Here is a 17,616-nt window from a genome sequence, read left to right on the forward strand (position 1 = left end):
ACCTATAAACAACAAAGATAACAATTATCTTTTTTCACTTGATTTTGTTATTCGAGCCTTTCAGACAGGGCATATCTGGATGTATCACATTAACGTAACTTAAAGTATGGTTGTCCTAAACTAGAAACTCCCTGTCACCTTTCAGGAGGATGCTCTGCAGCCCCAAATGGTGGGCATGGCGCTCACTCCTCTTGCTTCCTGCATTGCAGGTCTGTCTGGGTTTTCAACTGGAAGTGACTCCAGCAAGGCAGCGTGACGCTCGTTCCTCGAGGACGTCCCTCTCACACAGCAGAAAATCAGGCAGATCCTTTCTTTTCTTGCCTCTCCCTGATAGAAACTGCAAAACAAGGGACTGACACGGGAAAATCTGTGCTAATTCTACGTGGGCAAATTTGTTGCACTCTGTTTTGTTTTTCTTTCCTAGCTGCAGAAGGAATATTGAGGACAGTTGATGAGGAACAGCTCCTAATAACCCAAACATATTTTTCCACTTATATAAAAAATTATGTTGTTAAGAGGCCTCATAATATTCTGAAGACACAGGACCCCACACCACAAGAAAGACGTTGAGATGCTGGAGCAGGTCCAGAGAAGGGCAACGAAGCTGGTGAGGGGTCTGGAGAACAAGTGTTATGAGGAGCGGCTGAGGGAGCTGGGGTGGTTTAGCCTGCAGAAAAGGAGGCTGAGGGGAGACCTTATCGCTCTCTACAACTACCTGAAAGGAGGTTGTAGCGAGGTGGGGGTCGGTCTTTTCTCCCAAGTAACAGGCAATAGGACAAGAGGAAATGGCCTCAAATTGTGCCAGGGGAGGTTCAGACTGGATATTAGGAAAAATTTTTACACTGAAAGGGTTATTAAGCATTGGAACAGGTTGCCCAGGGAAGTGGTTGAGGCACCATCGCTGGAGGTATTTAAAAGATGGGTAGACATAGTGCTTAGAGATATGGTTTAGTAATGGGTTTTGTCAGAGTTAGGTTGATGGTTGGACTAGATGATCTGAAAGGTCCCTTCCAACCTAGGCGATTCTATGATTCTATCATTGTGTTCTAGCCTCTTGCTGTGCCATCCATCATTTGAGATGGTAGGGAAGAATATAGACTGCCAGTGGGGATTTTCTGCCCTTTTGTCCCTATGAGGTGATGGGAGAGAAGCAGGACTGACTGAGACTGCTTCCTGGGGTGTACTGCTTTCTCTTTGCTGGCTGCAGGGAGGAGCAGCACCTGGCCAGGTACTGAGTCAGTCATTCTGTGTTGAACATGCATGCCACCACAGACGTGCTAAGTGACCTTAGGGCCTGTAATACAAGATTGGGATATAGGCGTCTAAAATAATGTTGTCAGCATTTGGGGAATGCAAACCCAGAGATGTTAACTGAGAACTGTACCCCTTCCTCTTCACCATCCCCACCCCCCCAAAATTAGGCTGAGCTGAGGGATCATACACCGCCAGGTTCTACCTTCCATTTGCCAAAACTGCTTGAGAATTTAAAGGCAGACAGCTGAAAGTGGCCTCACAATCACAGGCCCTGATCCTCATGGGGGACTTCAGCCACCCTGATATTTGCTGGAAAGGCAACACAGCCAGGCACACACAGTCCAGGAGGTTTCTGCAGAGCACTGATGATAACTTTTTGACACAGGTGGTGGAGAAGCCAATGAGAAGAGGTGTGCTGCTGGACCTTGTACTAACAAAAAAAGAGGGACTGGTTGGAGATGTGAAGGCTGGGGGCAGCCTTGGCTGCAGTGACTGTGAGATGGTGGAGTTCAGGACCCTGCGTGAAAGAAGCAGGGCAAAAAATAGGATTACAACCCTGGACTTCAGGAGAGTTGACTTTGGCCTCTTCAAAGACCTACTTGCAGGAATCCTATGGGTGAGGGCTCTAGAAGTTAGGGGGGTCCAAGAGCGATGGTTAATATTCAAGCATTACTTCCTACAAGCTCAAGATTGGTGCATCCCTGGGAGTAAGAAATCAAGGAAAGGAGGCAGGAGACCTGCATGGATAAGCAAGGAGCTTCTGAAAAATTTCAAAGGGAAGGAGAAAGTTTAGAGAATGTGGAAAAAGGGACTGGCCACTTGGGAGGAATATAGGAATGCTATCAGAGTATAAGAGATGCAACAAGGAAGGCTAAGGCCCACTTGGAATTAAATCTGGCAAGGGATGTAAAGGACAATAAGAAGGGCTTCTTCATGTACCTCAGTAGCAAAAGGAAGACTAGGGAAAATGTGGGCCCACGGCTGAATGAGGTGGGTGCCCTGGTGACAGAGGATACAGAGAAGGCAGAGTTACTGAATGCCGCCTTTGCTTCAGTCTTTACTGCTAAGGCCAGCCCTCAGAAACCCCTGGAGGTAAGAGAAAAAATCTGGAGAAAGGAAGACTTTCCCTTGGTTGAGGAGGATTGGGTTAGAGATCACTTAGGCAAAAGTGACACCCACAAATCCATGGGCCCTGATGGGATGCACCCACAAGTGCTGAGGGAGCTGGCAGATGTTATTGTGAAGACGCTCTCCATCGTCTTTGAAAGATCATGGAGAACAGGAGAGGTGCCTGAGGACTGCAGGAAAGCTAATGTCACTCCAGTCTTCGAAAAGGGCAAGGAAACTACAGGCCCGTCAGCCTCACCTCCATCCCTGGAAAGGTGATGGAACAGCTCATTCTGGATGTCATCTCTAAACATGTGGAGGAAGAGAAGGTTATCAGGAACGGTCAAAATGGATTCACCAAGGGGAAATCATGCTTGACCAATCTGATAGCCTTCTATGATGGTATGACTGGCTGGGTAGATGAGGCGAGCGCAGTGGATGTTGTCTACCTTGGCTTTAGCACTTTTGACACTGTCTCCCATAACCTCCTCATAGGTAAGCTTAGGAAGTGTGCGTTAGATGAGTGGACAGAAATGGTGGATTGACAAGTGGCTGAATTGCAGAGCTCAAAGGGTTGTGATCAGCAGTACAGAGTCCATTTGGAGGCCTGTGCTCCCCAGGGCTCAGTACTGGGTCCAGTCTTATTCAATACACTCATCAATGACCCGGATGAGGGGACACAGTGTGCCCTCAGCAAGTTTGCGGATGACACAAAGCTGGGAGGAGTGGCTGACGTGCCAGAAGGCTGTGCTGCCATTCAGTGAGACCTGGAACGGCAGAGAGTTGGGTGGAGAGAAACCTAATGGAATTCAACAAGGGCAAGTGTAGGGTCCTGCACCTAGGAGTGCAGGACTGGAGCACTTCTCTTATGAGGAACGGCCAAGAGACCTGAGTCTGCTTAGCCTGAAGAAAAGACTGAGAGCAGATCTCATCAATCCTTATAAATATCTAAAGGGTGGGTGTCAAGAGGATGGGGCCAGACTCTTTTCAGTGGTGCCCAGTGACAGGACAAGGGGCAATGGGCACAAACTGGAACACAGGAAATTCCACCTCAACATGAGGAAAAACTTCTTTACTTTGAAGAGTAGGCTGCCCAGAGGGGCTGTGGAGTCTTCTCTGGAGATAATCAAAACCCAGCTGGATGCCTTCCTGTACAACCTGCTCTAGGTGAACCTGCTTTAGCAGGGGGGTTAGACTAGATGATGTCTACTGGCCCCTTCCAACTCCTACGACTCTGTGATTCTGTGATTCTCAGGGGTTATAACCTGATCCTCTCAAGTCATCATCAGTACTGTAAGGGGAAAAAAAAATATATCTATTTTTCCAGTCCAGTAGTGTTTCTTATCAAAGGTACCAAAGCTTGTTTTGTAATAATGCTATGGGAAGGACATTATTGCACCCTAAGGGCAAAGTCTGGTGGGTTTGAAATCTTGGTTAAGCGATAGGAAAAAGATGATAACGAACAACTGCTTATCAAGGCTCCAGGGAGATTAATCTGGACGTGTGCCCAAGGCACCAGTAACAAACTCAGCGTACACGTTTTAGCTAACGATCTGGAAGAGAAAACATTGGGTGCTTTGGCATGGTTTCTGTTGACATAGGAACCTGGCTTTGTAAGGTCCTGATCAAAGGGCAAAGGGGGGAACTGCAACATCTGCTTATCTCTTGTGAGACTAGAACGCCTTTTAGCTGTGAGTAAACTCGCTGATGTCAGTGAACCTTTGACGCACTCAAAGCAAGACAGTCCTGGTACCTCCAGTGCTTTGCTGAATCAGGAGCTGGATGTGTGGCCTCTGTCACTCGGTTTGTGCGGGGGAAGGAAAACAAAAAATCAACATTTGAACTTCTGGCACCTTCTGGACCGTGGGACGTTGGCTGGAATCGATGGTGTGGGAGAAGCGTGCTGCAGGGAGACCACGTTGCCTGATGGGGCTGCGTGCTCCACACATGGCGGCACAGAAAGTTGGGTATATTCCTGATGCATCCACAGCATCCCACGTGCAGTGTGGACATCTCCCGAGACTGCCGTGGCTGAGGTAGAGAGTGCACGTATATGTATTTCTGCTTGGAAAAATGGGTTTGTCCTGTCTCCAGGGACTGCAAGACAGTAAAGGTGGATGGGAAAAGAAAACACAACGAGTGGGGGTTTTGTTGGTTTTCTTTTCTGTAGTAGTTTATTAAAAGTCCCTGGTGTACTTTAGTTCTGGGTTGTTTCTTCCAACACACCTGACAAACTGATACCTGTCTGAGTGGTACATTTCTGTAATTGCAAAACGCTTGAAGTTTACGCCATCTGATCTGCTTCTCCAGTATTACAGGTGAAAAGAAGGGGGGGAAGGGGAAGTTACAGGTGTTAAGAAGGGGAAACAGCACACAGGGTTGTCACTTCTAGATTTTCTGCCAGATACCCAGAGTGTGGCTGGTTTTCACCTCTCCTTTCAAGTAACCTGCACACATTTTTACAGTTACTCTATCTTCTTAAAATTAAGGGGGATGCAGGACATTCCCAGGCAAACACAAGTCCACTAAAGCACCAGTTGCAGACAACTGTTTTATCATGGAACAGTCTGTTCTGTCTGACAACTGCTATTCTCTTACAAACCAGCCATTAAAAGCCAACTGTCCCATTGTCACAGACCTGGAAGACAGGCTTTCATTTAGTCTGTGAAAAAAGTTATTGTTAATTATAGACTTGATGGAGATTTTTTTTTTTTTTTTTAATATAAAACTAGTGGTGAGTTTTCATATTCTTTACACCTGAACAAAAATTAGGTATTTTAGAAGGTAGAATGTGCACTGACGAAGAATTCTAAACTCTCCTAAGATGAAAGAATAAGGTGATGCACTGATTTTAGGCCCTGTGTAAACTCTCAGCAGCTGAAACATTACGCATAAGCAGACCGTTGTTTCAGTGTTTCTTTCCTCTGCTATGTCTATTTGACACAGTGTGAAAGTTACTTTGCTCAACTCCATTTAAAGACTTAAAATAACACAGGGCCTCGCTTGCACTAGACTTCTTAGAAGAAAACAAAGATACTAGATGACCATTTAAAAGATTTTATTATAAAATTATATCAACATCTACATCCAAGTAAAAGGCTTAAAACTACAGTTCAACTTTTAGGAGTAAAAATTCAGTAAATGCTGAAAAAGGTACTGTATTATCTAGGTAGACAGCCCTTAAGTAATTTTTTTAATACTACAGAGATTCCACATGGGTTCCCTAAGTGCTATACACACCTCTGTCTGCAGCGTGAGCATGCTCTACAGCTTCTCTCCACAAGCAACATCGCAGATGTGTTTTACAGCACCCATTTGCTTCAGCTGCTTTGAGTCAGAAGTTACAGCTCCTACCTGGAGTAGCTGCAGCTGTTAGAGATGTACAGTACGCCATGAGAACACAACTCATGTTCAAGCATTACCGGCTGCAGACAGACAGGTATAATTTGTGTTTTCTTGACAACAATGACTACCTAGGTATGTTTTTCTGACCTTCTATTCAATACCAAAACAAAAACTAACAAATATTCAAGTATGTTATGGCAGTGAATGCAGCTTTTTCACATCTGCATTTTCTAAACAGAGATATTTCACTTTTTTTATCCATTTAATTCACTGAGCTGAGCTCAGATGCATCATCTGGTGACCTTTGGTAACTGCAGCTTATTCACTGGGATAAAAACAGCCTTGATGCAGTACTGAAGCCATTATGCCCAGTAGTTATGACCAACACTTCCAAGTTTAGTTTTTAAAAGAAACGAAGTGTCAGAATACTATTTATTGAGAAATCTATCCCAACATGACTTCTAGAAAACAAAGGTGGTTCCAGCTTTCTCTTTCCTTTTAAGAAATATTTGATATTCACAGTAGAGTATGGAGTGGCTTTCCATCCAACAAATACAAGTCTATTTTAAAAAACCTCATACGACTGAGCAGGATGCTTTAAATACTGTACTTGCAATGGATCATATACGCTTAAGGTAATATGCTAATTACTAAGAAATTCAAGTAATATTATACAGCCCTGATGAACTTTGACTGGTCAGTTTGGCAATGTCCAATAGTTTAGCTTCTATTTTGACATTAAGTTTACCTTGCTTACAAGGGGGAAAACGCACAAAGAAGATGGGAAAGTAAGAAGCTTATTGGGAATGGAATGTTTTCCCAACAGCTCTCTCCCACTGGCACTGTTCCTGTGACAATTCCCCATTATTTTGCTGTTCATAAAAGTTATTCCGTGCTGTTCATATTTTGAAACTTCTCATTTCCTAAGCCCTTTCTGTTGCAATAAACAGTTCTTCGAATAAAATTCTAATTCCAGCACCACTTCCTGAAAACCTTTCAAACAGACCTTCAGTGCTCATCACAGCTTTCGAGGAGCCAAATCCCCAGGTATCTCTTTGAGCTAGTGTGGTCCAACACAAATTTGACAAAGATGACAGGCAGATTTTGGTTTAGTGTATTGAGCCACTCATCTTCTAACAGCACGACAAAAAGGAACCACAAGACCATGTTTTAAACATGCTGTTGTTCCCCACGTCGCTTACACAATACATATCACCAAAACCTTTCCATTCAACTTGCATGTCTGACTTCAGTTCTTGGAAAGTCCTAACTGACTGACTTGGCATATGTTTTCTGGAGTGCAGGGACGTAGGCTAGATGTAGCCTAACCTTACAGCTGCTATAACCAAGTAGCTTTCCATTTCTTTCCAGTACTTTCCTAAAATATCCCGATTTCCTTCTTAGTTACCTTATGCATAGGAGCCTTACTTAGCTAGTTTTTTCCATGAACAGCTTAAAAAACCCTAGCAATGTAACTGAGAGCAAGGCATCACATAAGAATTATTACTAGAATACTTTTTTTTTTTAAATGGGGCTTCCTTACATAAGGAAAAAAACCACCACAACAACTTTCTCCCTACCTCCCAGGGCTCCCTCCCTTCTAGTCAGGCTGTATTTGAATGCTGTTTGGATCTTGCTACAAGACTGCCATGTTAAGTGGATCTTTTCCAAATATTATAAATACAGCTTTAAAGTACAGATATTATCTACCTGAGGAGTTCTGTAATAAGATGAAGAGCTGATAACTATTCTAGGAGAAAAATATACACTGACATAACTGACATTTATCAGTATTCAGAATTCAAGCATTAAACAGGACTCAAAAATTGCACACCTCTACCACATCAAGTCTTTGATCATGACAAAAAAAAATAGCCTGATTTTCCTCTGTACGCATCTCTTCTTTAAAGACCTACACGCTCTTATTTTCCTCATCCTGAAGTCCACAGCAAGATTTCACATTCCGTGCATACAGCCTAAGCTATAACATCCTTATCTTCTTTCTCTTCTGCCAGTCCTGAAACTGAAGAATTTGCTTGTTTGGAGGTAGAGGAATACTTCCAAACACTAGTCTTTTTTGAGAAGCCAGCTTGATCCCCTTGGGTGCCTGGATACCAACTTCTCTTCACATAGCTGCACTCTGCTTTGAGAGATTCTTTGGGCCTTTACTTGGGACACACCAGTCATCCGCCTCTGAGGTAGCCTGGTAATGTTTGGAAGCTGATTTGTTAAAAACTGGGAGTTTTTCTACTGAATCTGTTGATAGGGCCTAAAAATCGAGAAAGAAAAAAAAAAAAGTTACTTGGTTTCTACCCCTCAATAATGCCACTTTGCAAAAAAAAAAAATAAAAAATAAAAAAATCATGCAGTTATGTTTCAAGTGTTAAGCAAGTGACACTACAAAATAAAGTTATTTACACAAATGTTTTGGCAGTAGATGCAGGAGTTTATGCGCTTCAGTAGCTATGTTTGCTTTGGACAATTTGGCAGGATGCCATAACATCAAGTCATATTAACACCTTTTTATAGGCCTTAGAATTACTCTGTAACCTGTTTTCAAGATAGTTCTGGAAGCCATGGAAAAGAAATGGACTTACATTTACAAAATTCCAGAGAAATTTTAAAATATGTTCCTTTCCTACCCCCATATTTTACAGCTAAAAAAATAATTAATATTCTATTGGGAAATTATTAAATAGAAATGCAACATGTATATAGCTGGACTGTCTCTTCCTTTTGTGACTCTTAATTTTGCTTCTCTGGTTGTGTTTCAGTGTACTTAGAACCATGGTTTTGGTTTAGTAGAAGAAATTCACAGGAAGTTTTTTCCCCATGAGCAATTGCAAAGAGTGGAAAAGAATACGTAGGCCTTTTTTTCCAAGTTACTTCAAAACAGCAGTGCATGTTGCATGCCAGGCATTCAAGATTACTGATATCTGAATGCCATATGGGGGCTATATGGCAGACCTTGAATAGGACCAGGTACTAGATTCTTTAAGGATTAGTTTATACAGACTTTCTGATTGTCAGTGTAAAGAAACAACAGTAAAGAAACCAGATCTGTTGCTCACGCCTTTCTGTTACTTCACTTTCTCCCAGTACTTTGTATTCCATGAACCAGTAGGTAAGAAATCTTAATACAATCTAAAAGATTAATGGGGCTTTCACCAGTAGTTATCGAAGTAGACTAGTTAAAGCTGAGTGACCTTTATAATTCTAGATACCAGTTACAAATCTCACTGACATTTCTTAATGACAGTGAGAGCTTTTCTACTTGTGAGCAGAGAATTTGTTTACCTTAAAAAGGTATGAGTGGTTACCTCACTGCATTAATGGTAGTTATCAACACTATCTTATTTAACCAAATCAAAACACATACCTTCAGGTAGATAATAGCATCTGTTCCATAACCACAAATGGAGTAGAGATTTAGATCTCCTTGAAAGTATTTAGCATACAGACGAGAAATTGGCAAGCCATACCCAAAGCCAGCCTAAAAATAAAGCAAAAGACAAGATTAGTTTGTTTTTTACTAGGTCTTATGACTTATAATTAAGTAGCTGGAACGTGTTCAGAGATTTTAAACTATTAGAAAGTCCTTTGCACTTACTAGTCTCTTAGAAGAAAACAAATCTCTGATCAGTTTCATATGGAATATTGAAACTGACCACTGAAAAAAATCAAAACCACTAAAAGAAAAAACAAATCCCCATGAAAGAGGAAGATTTTACACATAGATCTTACATTTATGTATTTTCCCTGCCTTGTTTTTACTAGTACAGCTAGTACAACTGTAGTAATCAGTACGGTCAGTGATTAGTAAAAGGAGTTTGCTACTGATGGATAAACAATAGTCTAAGCCTACTCCAGTTGTGTGCTCCATAAAGATAGCACAATTTACAGTAAGTTTGAAGACAGAGTGGGAGTGAAGACCAAGTAAATTACTGTCATTGGAGTATAAGAAAAAAACCCAACAGGGTTAGATTCAGGATAGAGTGTTCCTTGTTTATATCTTTAAAAGCATACTTTTGTCCACTAAGCTAGATATTAAGAGTCTGTTTCAGAAAGTGTTAATTCATATTTATGAGGCTCAATAACACCCATGGAGCATTAGGGTGGACATAGCGTTTCGTAATTTATTAACCTACCAATCTGTCCAAACACTTATAGCAGCCTTATTAGTAACACGAGTACTGAAAGTGTCTTACAAGAGGGGTATTTCGACCATCATCCATCCTCGGCCTTGGTGCTGTGGAATACATGTAGCTAAACAGCTGCTCAATTCTCCTTACTGGAACGCCACCTCCTCTGTCTGAGATCTGAGTTAAGAGAGAGTAGTTAGCTACAGTCATATACTAGGAATGGTATTTAAAATGCTGTTATTTGAACAAACCCAACAGTAGGAAATGCAAACATTTGTTTTGCAGCATATTATTTTTCATTTAGATGATACCCTCTATTTAGTGCAATTAACAGAAAGCTCATGGATAGTATCTTTGATCTATTGTCAGAGGCTGCAAGTTCTAATCGAATTTGCAGCAGCATACGTAATCATAAAGATCGCATTAAGCACGTATTGTAGTAGACCAACAAAATACCTTAATTGCCAGGTCTTCTTGTCCCAGAACGACTGTCACTTCAATTGGAGAAAGGGAAGGACTGTTTTCTTGGAATTCAACGGTTGCCCTCATTGAATTCTATGGAAATGAAGGTTACCATAATCAGAAAGTGTTGGATCTACGCACTTAAAAATAATATGCCTATTATGCAGAGGCATTCCTATTGGTGCCTAGCTTCCAAGAACACACTTAGCAATTCAGTGCAAGAGGAGTAGAGGAGGTCTCACACCTAAAAGTGACTAAGCATAGCTAAGACTCTTCTATGCTTGAAAGATTACACTGGTCTTGCCCAACATAACTCAGCCAAAGTAAATTAAATAACATAACTCCCTTAAAGTCACCAGCTACCTGGAGAAGAGTTCAGCAGTTGATAAAGGCTGCCAGAATTCTGCACCTCATGTTGGCAGCACATTAGTTCGGCTACTTCGAGATGCATCACGCACTCCACAAAAGAGGCACCAGGGCAGTAATCCCTAAAAAGGGATGGCTAGCGGTGGTCACAATCCCACATCCCGCTTTTATTCTCTCTCTCCCCTACCCTGTCCCATTTCCACCACACAAATATGTCCAAATACTCTCCTACAAACTACTCATTCCTTTCCCAGCTGCCAAAGCTATTTCCCCAAGTAAGAAAACTTTGCAAGTCTCACTGTCCTATGCAAAGCTTTACTTCATTCAGATCTAGCTAGATATTTTAAATATTGACACTCCAGCTCAGACTACTAAGGAAATAAACAGCTTATGTGGACTTACCTTAAAGAGCTCAAAAAGCATGTGAAAGAGATGAGACGGAACATACACGATGTTAATTGGCTCTCCTGGAAACTTTCCTAGAGGAAGGGGAAAAGAGACAAGCAAGATTTAAGGTGGTGATGGGATTTCTGTATTGTATCCAAATTTTACAATAAGTTGTACGCCAAAACAAACAAGAAAATAAATCAAGCCTTAGTTTTGGTTCCGCCCCCCCCCCCAAAATGAGCAAACAACTTTATGCACTCGTAACAGTGTTTAGATTCTAATTGCCACTTGCTTAAATCCAGTTTATCGTCAAATAAACTCAAAGAGGCAAGTATTGATTCCATTTTATAATTAAAGGATTTTAGACGTTACAGAGACTGCCGAAGATCAGACACAAGCAGGCAGCTTGGAGCAGAACCAGTGTTTCTCAGTCAGCCCCACTTCCTCACCCCAGAAACAGAGCTCCTCTCTAGCAACTTCTCATGTTACCTTAAGTACAGGCCAGCCTTACTTCTCTCAAACTCAGAGGTATTACCTCACGAAATCTAGTGTTAAAGATACAATGACATTTGAGGGACATGGGGGATTAAATGAGGTGCTTGTAACAGAAAATTAAGAGGAACTAGCCCACAACAGATCAACTGGTTGTACCATTATGGCTATAGAATTAGGAGTCTTTTGATTCAGTAAAAGCAGCAGCTTGGCTACTGATAGGAAGGTAGACATAAAAGGTCTCATCTTACCATTCACTTGAGTAAGTTTCAGTTCTGGAGATGTTAAGTAATACTGGTCACACAACATCTTGGAACTGTCAAAAGCATCTGAAATATTTATTTAAATAAAATATGTGAAGTATAATATCAAACACTGTAGAAATTCATTCTAATGCATAGCAAAATAAGATTTGTTAACTGCTAAGGTGTTACAGAATAACTAAGCTTGTGTCTCAAAGGAATGATAACATTGCATCCACTGTGTGCATTAAAAACTGAACAAACAGGCAGTTACAGCAGCATGGGCAAATCTTCAGTACAATCTGTAACTCTGTAGAACACATGCATCTGTTACCTATCAGTAGGTAAGGCCAATCTCAATACCACAGACAACTTTAACTCCTACCTCATCTGTCACTTCACCTTATTTCAACACATTTTTTACTGCTACTTTGTATTTTAAGTTGTGTCCTATAAAAGCTTTGTTTGGATAGACTGCTTTCAGCTATTTCAATAAAAAAAAAAAACCAGTCAGCATCCTATACAACGTATGTTGGTTACCCAAATTGCTTGCAATCAGATATAAATACTGATCATGAAGAGAAATGGTAAGAATCTGAGAATACATACCATTCACTACTTCAACAACATCACAGCAAGGATCAATACTTCCAATGTGCCTCGGGTGCCCTGAGCCAGATTTATCATCAAAAAGAAGGGCTGTTTAAGATGAAAATAATACTATATTTAATCCCAAATACTGTATTATTTAAAAGAAACCCCAGCCTTAAACTTAGACTAATACAGTGTGATGACAACGTACAGTCACAAAATAATGTGTGTTGTTTATGCCTTTTGTGAGTTAAAAATACAATCTACTGCTAGCAAACTAATGTTGGCTTTTCTGTAGTTCAACATCTAAAGGCTTTTCAGATGTAAGGAACGAGATCGCTACATATTCCACACAAGACTTATTACAATCAGTCTGTGGTTTAGGAAAGTAATGGGAAAACTTGTTTTCTAAGTCATACATTCAGTTTCTAACTTTTCAGTGTCACACAAAATCATCCAAGGCAGATCTCCAACACTTTTAAGGAATGTTTATAGTAACATGTTTCTCAACAGGCTGACATTTTTCCTCAGGTAAAAATTCCTACTTACTGTGTTGGTTCATTAGCATCCGGGTAGAAATGCGGCTCATGTAAAAACGATCCAAAAAATACTGAATGTTTTGATTGGTGACAGGATCTACTTTAAACGTGTCTTTGTATTCAATTACTCCTTGTGCCATTGTAGGAACCACATCATGATGTCTGTTTCGGACTCTGATTAATGTATCTATAAAGCTAGGTCAAAAAAAAAGATCTTTTTAGAACATTTTTCTAAGATTACATGGAGGCAAGCTTTGTACAATGTCATTATCTAATACAGATGCAGCACACGTAAGCGCATAACAACCTTAACATTAAAACACGGTATATTTTTTTCATTCTTTTAAAATTAATTCCTCACTGACCTAAACCAGAAGAGTCTGATGTTTTTAATATAAAAGGTGTAATCATTAGTCACGTCAAATTCACTGCCTGTTCACTCATTCATAATAGTTTGAGCAGAAGAGAATGTGAGGAAGGGAAAAAGACATCTTGGAAAGAGGCAGGGATGTGATATCACAAATAGTTTCTGTTGTTATTTCTGTCAAGACAGTTCAAGGGGCAGCATGCCCTTGAAACTGAGCTGTAATGGGCCATATTTATTAGTAACATTGCTAAACATCATCATAGATTTAAACCAGCTTGTTCTGTGCACAGCACTTTGGGCTAGGTTATCAAATTAAGCTCATGACAGCTGTCATTCTAAACTGACTACATTATGAAAAGCAGAATGCGAGATGAAAAGTTCAAAGAAACAAATGAAAAAGCTTACTCAGATAAGACTTTTTGGTCGTCTGGGCTTTTCTGGTGGAATTCAACAAGCTCCATTAGGCTTTGGATGTACCTATTGAAAAAGGACACATTCATTTGATTTTTATTAGTCTAGGAACAGAAAAAATACTTTGTCTTGTCCAAATCATTACTCTTAACAAATCAGCTAGAAGTCTGAAGTATCTTTAAAGTATCAAAGTTCCATCCAAGCATAGAATCACAGATGGATACTTCTTGACTGCCTGAACCCCAGAAGTTTTAAGTCTTTTCTTGTGCCTGCTCCCCAGAAAGGAATCTAAACCCTCACTTTAGGTATGTAGGAACCCCTTACTATTCTTAAGAAGGGAGGTATTTCAAAAGAAGATCCAAACGACAACACTGATCAGAAAGTCACCTAAGCAAAATTTTTCCAAATCTGATCAGCTTTGGCACAAGCTAAGTACTTGAGCCTCTTGTGTTAACATCTGACAGCCTTGACGCACACTGCAAAGGCACAAGCGTTGGCTAGATTAAGAACAGTTTCTGGGTCTCACTCTAATACTTTTACCCTTTATGCCAGCCATTCTTGCAAATGCTGCAACCATGCCAGTAAAGCAAGGTTAAATCAGACTCAACCACTGTGTCAACCACAGACATTATATCAACTGAATTCCAAACGCTTGGTGCACAAGCTAAGGCAATGTGCTATGGAATAGAACCTCTGTCAGTAATTCCATCAGAGACTCAAACAAGTATATAGCCTGCTTTCCCATTTCTGTGTAGCTCTGAGGGTCTGTAATGCTATGTGAGAACAGAACACATTTTTTTGTCTTCCTTCTTAAACGGTAAGAAGCGAGATTTGCTCTACCAGCTATTCCAAACTGTCATGGTTTGTTGGTTTGGTTTTCTTAAAACTATTTAAAAATAACAATATAACCATGCTGTTTTTCAATGTGATTTTAGTATGTTAGAAAAGGACAGTGTATAACAGCTTGCAATTCAGCTTTGATAAAGAAACTGCATTTCTAGTGTATTTTGTTATCGTCTTCTACCATTCAAAAAAAGTCTGTGACAACCAAGTTGTCAAAGCTATGTGATTTTACAGGCTGAATTCAAGTAGCTCTTAACTTACCAGCTTTTTACTAATTGCACTGATGGGGTTCCTAGCAATTTATCAGGAAGAAGATCAATTTCTTTCAGTATGTTTGCAAACCTCACAGGAAGTTCCTGGCGCAAAAACGCAAAGGAAGTTCTCTCACATCCATTAGTTGAGCCTGTGAACAAATCCAGAAGAGAAGTTTGGTAAAAAAGAAAAGAGTTTCAAGATACGGGTACAATTTGCTGTGTTTCCATAGGCTTCATGGCTACGCTCTTTTGCAATCATCATGCTGTTACCGGCCAGTTGTCCTAAGTGTATGTACGCGTTTGTGCTGGATGTTGTTTACGTGACAGCATGTTCCTGGGAGGAATATTGGTACGTTCCCCACTTAGACACGGGGCTTTATTTGTAATCCTCTAGAAGAATCACTTTGTAAACACGGGCTTCTTCGTGGTGACGACTGAAAAAGGTCGTGTGAGCACAGGTCCGCCGGCTGCCAACGCAGCAATCGGATCTGGGTACAGCTCGTTCGCTCCCCGACAGGACAAGACTAATCGACTCCTCCCCGATACCGCGTACCTCCGAGCACCAAAACACCCATTAACTAATCTCTTAGCCCTCCCCATGCCATTAACATCGCCGAATTAGAGCTGAAGCCTATCTTCGGCTTTGGTCCAGGCAGTCACAAGGCACCATCGCTCGGTGGGCGCCTGAGGTGGTCGCCCCAGGCGATGTCCCCTCGCCGGTGCCAGCCCCGGGGCCGGCCGGCCCCGGGGCTGGCACCGGCGGGGGGACATCGCCTGGGGCGACCACCTCCAGGGCTGGCTGGTCCACAAGCGGGGACCACTCCCCTCTCTCCGGACCCCCCCAGCCAGGGGGCTCGCCGCCCCCACCCCGGGATTCACAAGCCCCCAGCGACAGGCTACTAGCCACACACTAGCCACCACCACCCTCGCCTCCCCTCGCCCGTCCCGCCTCTCACCGAAGTCCAGCAGCTGCTTGATGGAGAGCGGGGAGGGGGAGAAACGGGAGAACTGCTCCACTTCCAGCGGCAACTGGCCGCGGCGGCTGCTGGCCCCGCTGGCTCCGGCCAGGGGGGTGGCGGCGCGCAGGGCGATGCGGGCGGCCTTCATCGCTCCCGTGGCGGCGGTCAGTCGGGTGGGGGGGTGGCAGGTCGGTCAGTCAGGGGCAGGTAAGCGGGTGGGTGGCTCGGTGTGTGGCTCGCTCGGTGTCCAGTAGGTGCCCGAAAGCCTCTCGCTGTTCCCCTCGCCAGTGGCGAGCGGCTTCACGTGCCGCCTCTATTTACAACCCCCGGGAAAGCGGGGGGGGGGGGGGGGGGGGGGGAGGCAGGGCTTCGGCCGGCCCCGCCCATAACGGAACGTTCCCGGTGCCGGGCGGCTCGTGACTGCCGTTGGCGGGGTTCCCTCTTTCGTCAACCCCCCCCCCCCAAGCCGTTGTCCCCCCGCCGGCAGCGGGCAGGTCGCCGGGAAGGGGGGGGAGGTGTGTTGGCCCTGCACCGCCTCCCGTGACCTTGTTTACCGGGCAGGGTCCGGGCAATGTCAGCGGCGTGGGCGGCCTTGCCAGGACCCAAGGGCACCGCGCTCCTCCCGCTGCTCCGAGCCGGGGGAGGGGGAGGAACCGGCCTTCTAGGGGCAGCCGGCGTGGTCCCCGGGGCTGTGGGGAGCGGGCCTGGCCCGGCCCACCCCAGGCGGTGGCCGCCGTAGCACCAGCTGTGTTGCCAACCCTGAGGGGTGCGCGGGTGTTCGGGGCCTTAACCGAAGGGGAAACGGCCTCTTTGCGCGAAGCGGTGGAATGGCTGAAAGGCCGGGGTCGGCGCAGAGGCTACGTGGAGGTGCGAAGGGAGCAAAACTGGATCCTCGCCAGAGGGTTCTGGGTGCTCGACATGTAGGTCGTGGCTGTGACCTGGATTAGTAGTGACCAAATACCCGCGGACAGCTGGTTTGGTGACGCACCGGTCCCAAATCGCCATGCGGCCCTTATTTACTCTTGTCTACAGCTGACCTCAGAGATGGCCGGCTGAGCTGGGAAAAGCCTGCGCAGCTTTCCTCGTTGCCGGAGAGGAAACTTTGCTCTCCAGCACGGCCTGGCTTTTTCCCAAGCTTCCGAGTCCACTTCACTAAAGTCAGGCTTTGAGTAAGGTGTTGAAGAATGGGGTTAACGTCAGCAAAGGTCTTTCTGCCATCCTAAATCCTGCTCGGTAACAGCAGGGCCACACAGCAATAAAATGATACAAAAGAATATAGCCTTAATACTTCCATATAATTCCTTAACCCAGTTTTTATATGTTCCTACACACATAAACATATATAAGCTCTTTTTAATGGGAAGGAAGATACATTCCTGAAAAATTCACATTTTAATGTTTAATAAGCTGAGAACACTTCAGCTTATCATTAGTTATTTTCTTGAACTTTATCTTATTGTCTTCCTAGTCGTATCTCTTATCCCTGCTTACTTATCTATTCCCACTGTACATTCTGTTTTATTATTTTATTGCTCCCTGTTTTATTATTTTATTGGGAGAGTTACTCTGTTATTGTTCCATCGGATATATTACGTTTTACCACAGTGATTGAATGTTGGCATATGAAATGTGAAATGAAGCAAAATGAAGACAACTAATAATAACAAATGTAACCGTTTTGGTTTTTCCTGCACTTGCCAGAAGTTGAAAATTCAAGAATAGGTGTTAGGGTTTGCTTTTGACTGTTTTAGCTTTGTTTACCTGCAAGTTGCAGATGCCTCACAAAAGTAAAAATATCACACAAATTTGTTTAAATTGTGGAACATGAACAGGATAGATTTGGGGTTTTTCCGTG

The 17,616-nt window shown here is 43.0% G+C and overlaps 1 protein-coding gene across 1 annotated transcript; it reads right to left on the reverse strand.

Moving 5' to 3' along the window:
- Positions 1-5,402: 5,402 nt before the first annotated feature.
- Positions 5,403-16,063, reverse strand: PDK4 (pyruvate dehydrogenase kinase 4). Its single transcript, XM_063324872.1, has 11 exons — positions 15,759-16,063; positions 14,810-14,951; positions 13,700-13,771; positions 12,938-13,122; positions 12,407-12,496; positions 11,807-11,884; positions 11,079-11,155; positions 10,305-10,403; positions 9,915-10,025; positions 9,086-9,199; positions 5,403-7,975 (listed from the first exon to the last, which is right to left on the reverse strand). Exons 1-11 carry the CDS (start codon positions 15,907-15,909, stop codon positions 7,832-7,834), a joined length of 1,263 nt encoding a protein of 420 aa, XP_063180942.1. The 5' UTR covers positions 15,910-16,063; the 3' UTR covers positions 5,403-7,831.
- Between the last annotated feature and the right edge of the window lie 1,553 nt (positions 16,064-17,616).

Source organism: Chroicocephalus ridibundus, chromosome 2 (genome assembly GCF_963924245.1).
Source record: "Chroicocephalus ridibundus chromosome 2, bChrRid1.1, whole genome shotgun sequence".
Classification (NCBI taxonomy): domain Eukaryota; kingdom Metazoa; phylum Chordata; class Aves; order Charadriiformes; family Laridae; genus Chroicocephalus; species Chroicocephalus ridibundus.

Bases quoted from the DNA above. Each gene is read 5' to 3' on its own strand.
- PDK4 (XM_063324872.1), bottom strand. From the start codon at position 15,909: ATGAAGGCCGCCCGCATCGCCCTGCGCGCCGCCACCCCCCTGGCCGGA. The intron at 14,952-15,758 runs GTGAGAGGCGGG...ATTTGTTCACAG, and splicing joins CAAGCAGCTGCTGGACTTCG to GCTCAACTAATGGATGTGAG. The intron at 7,976-9,085 runs GTATGTGTTTTG...CTCGATTTTTAG, and splicing joins ATGCTATTATCTACCTGAAG to GCCCTATCAACAGATTCAGT.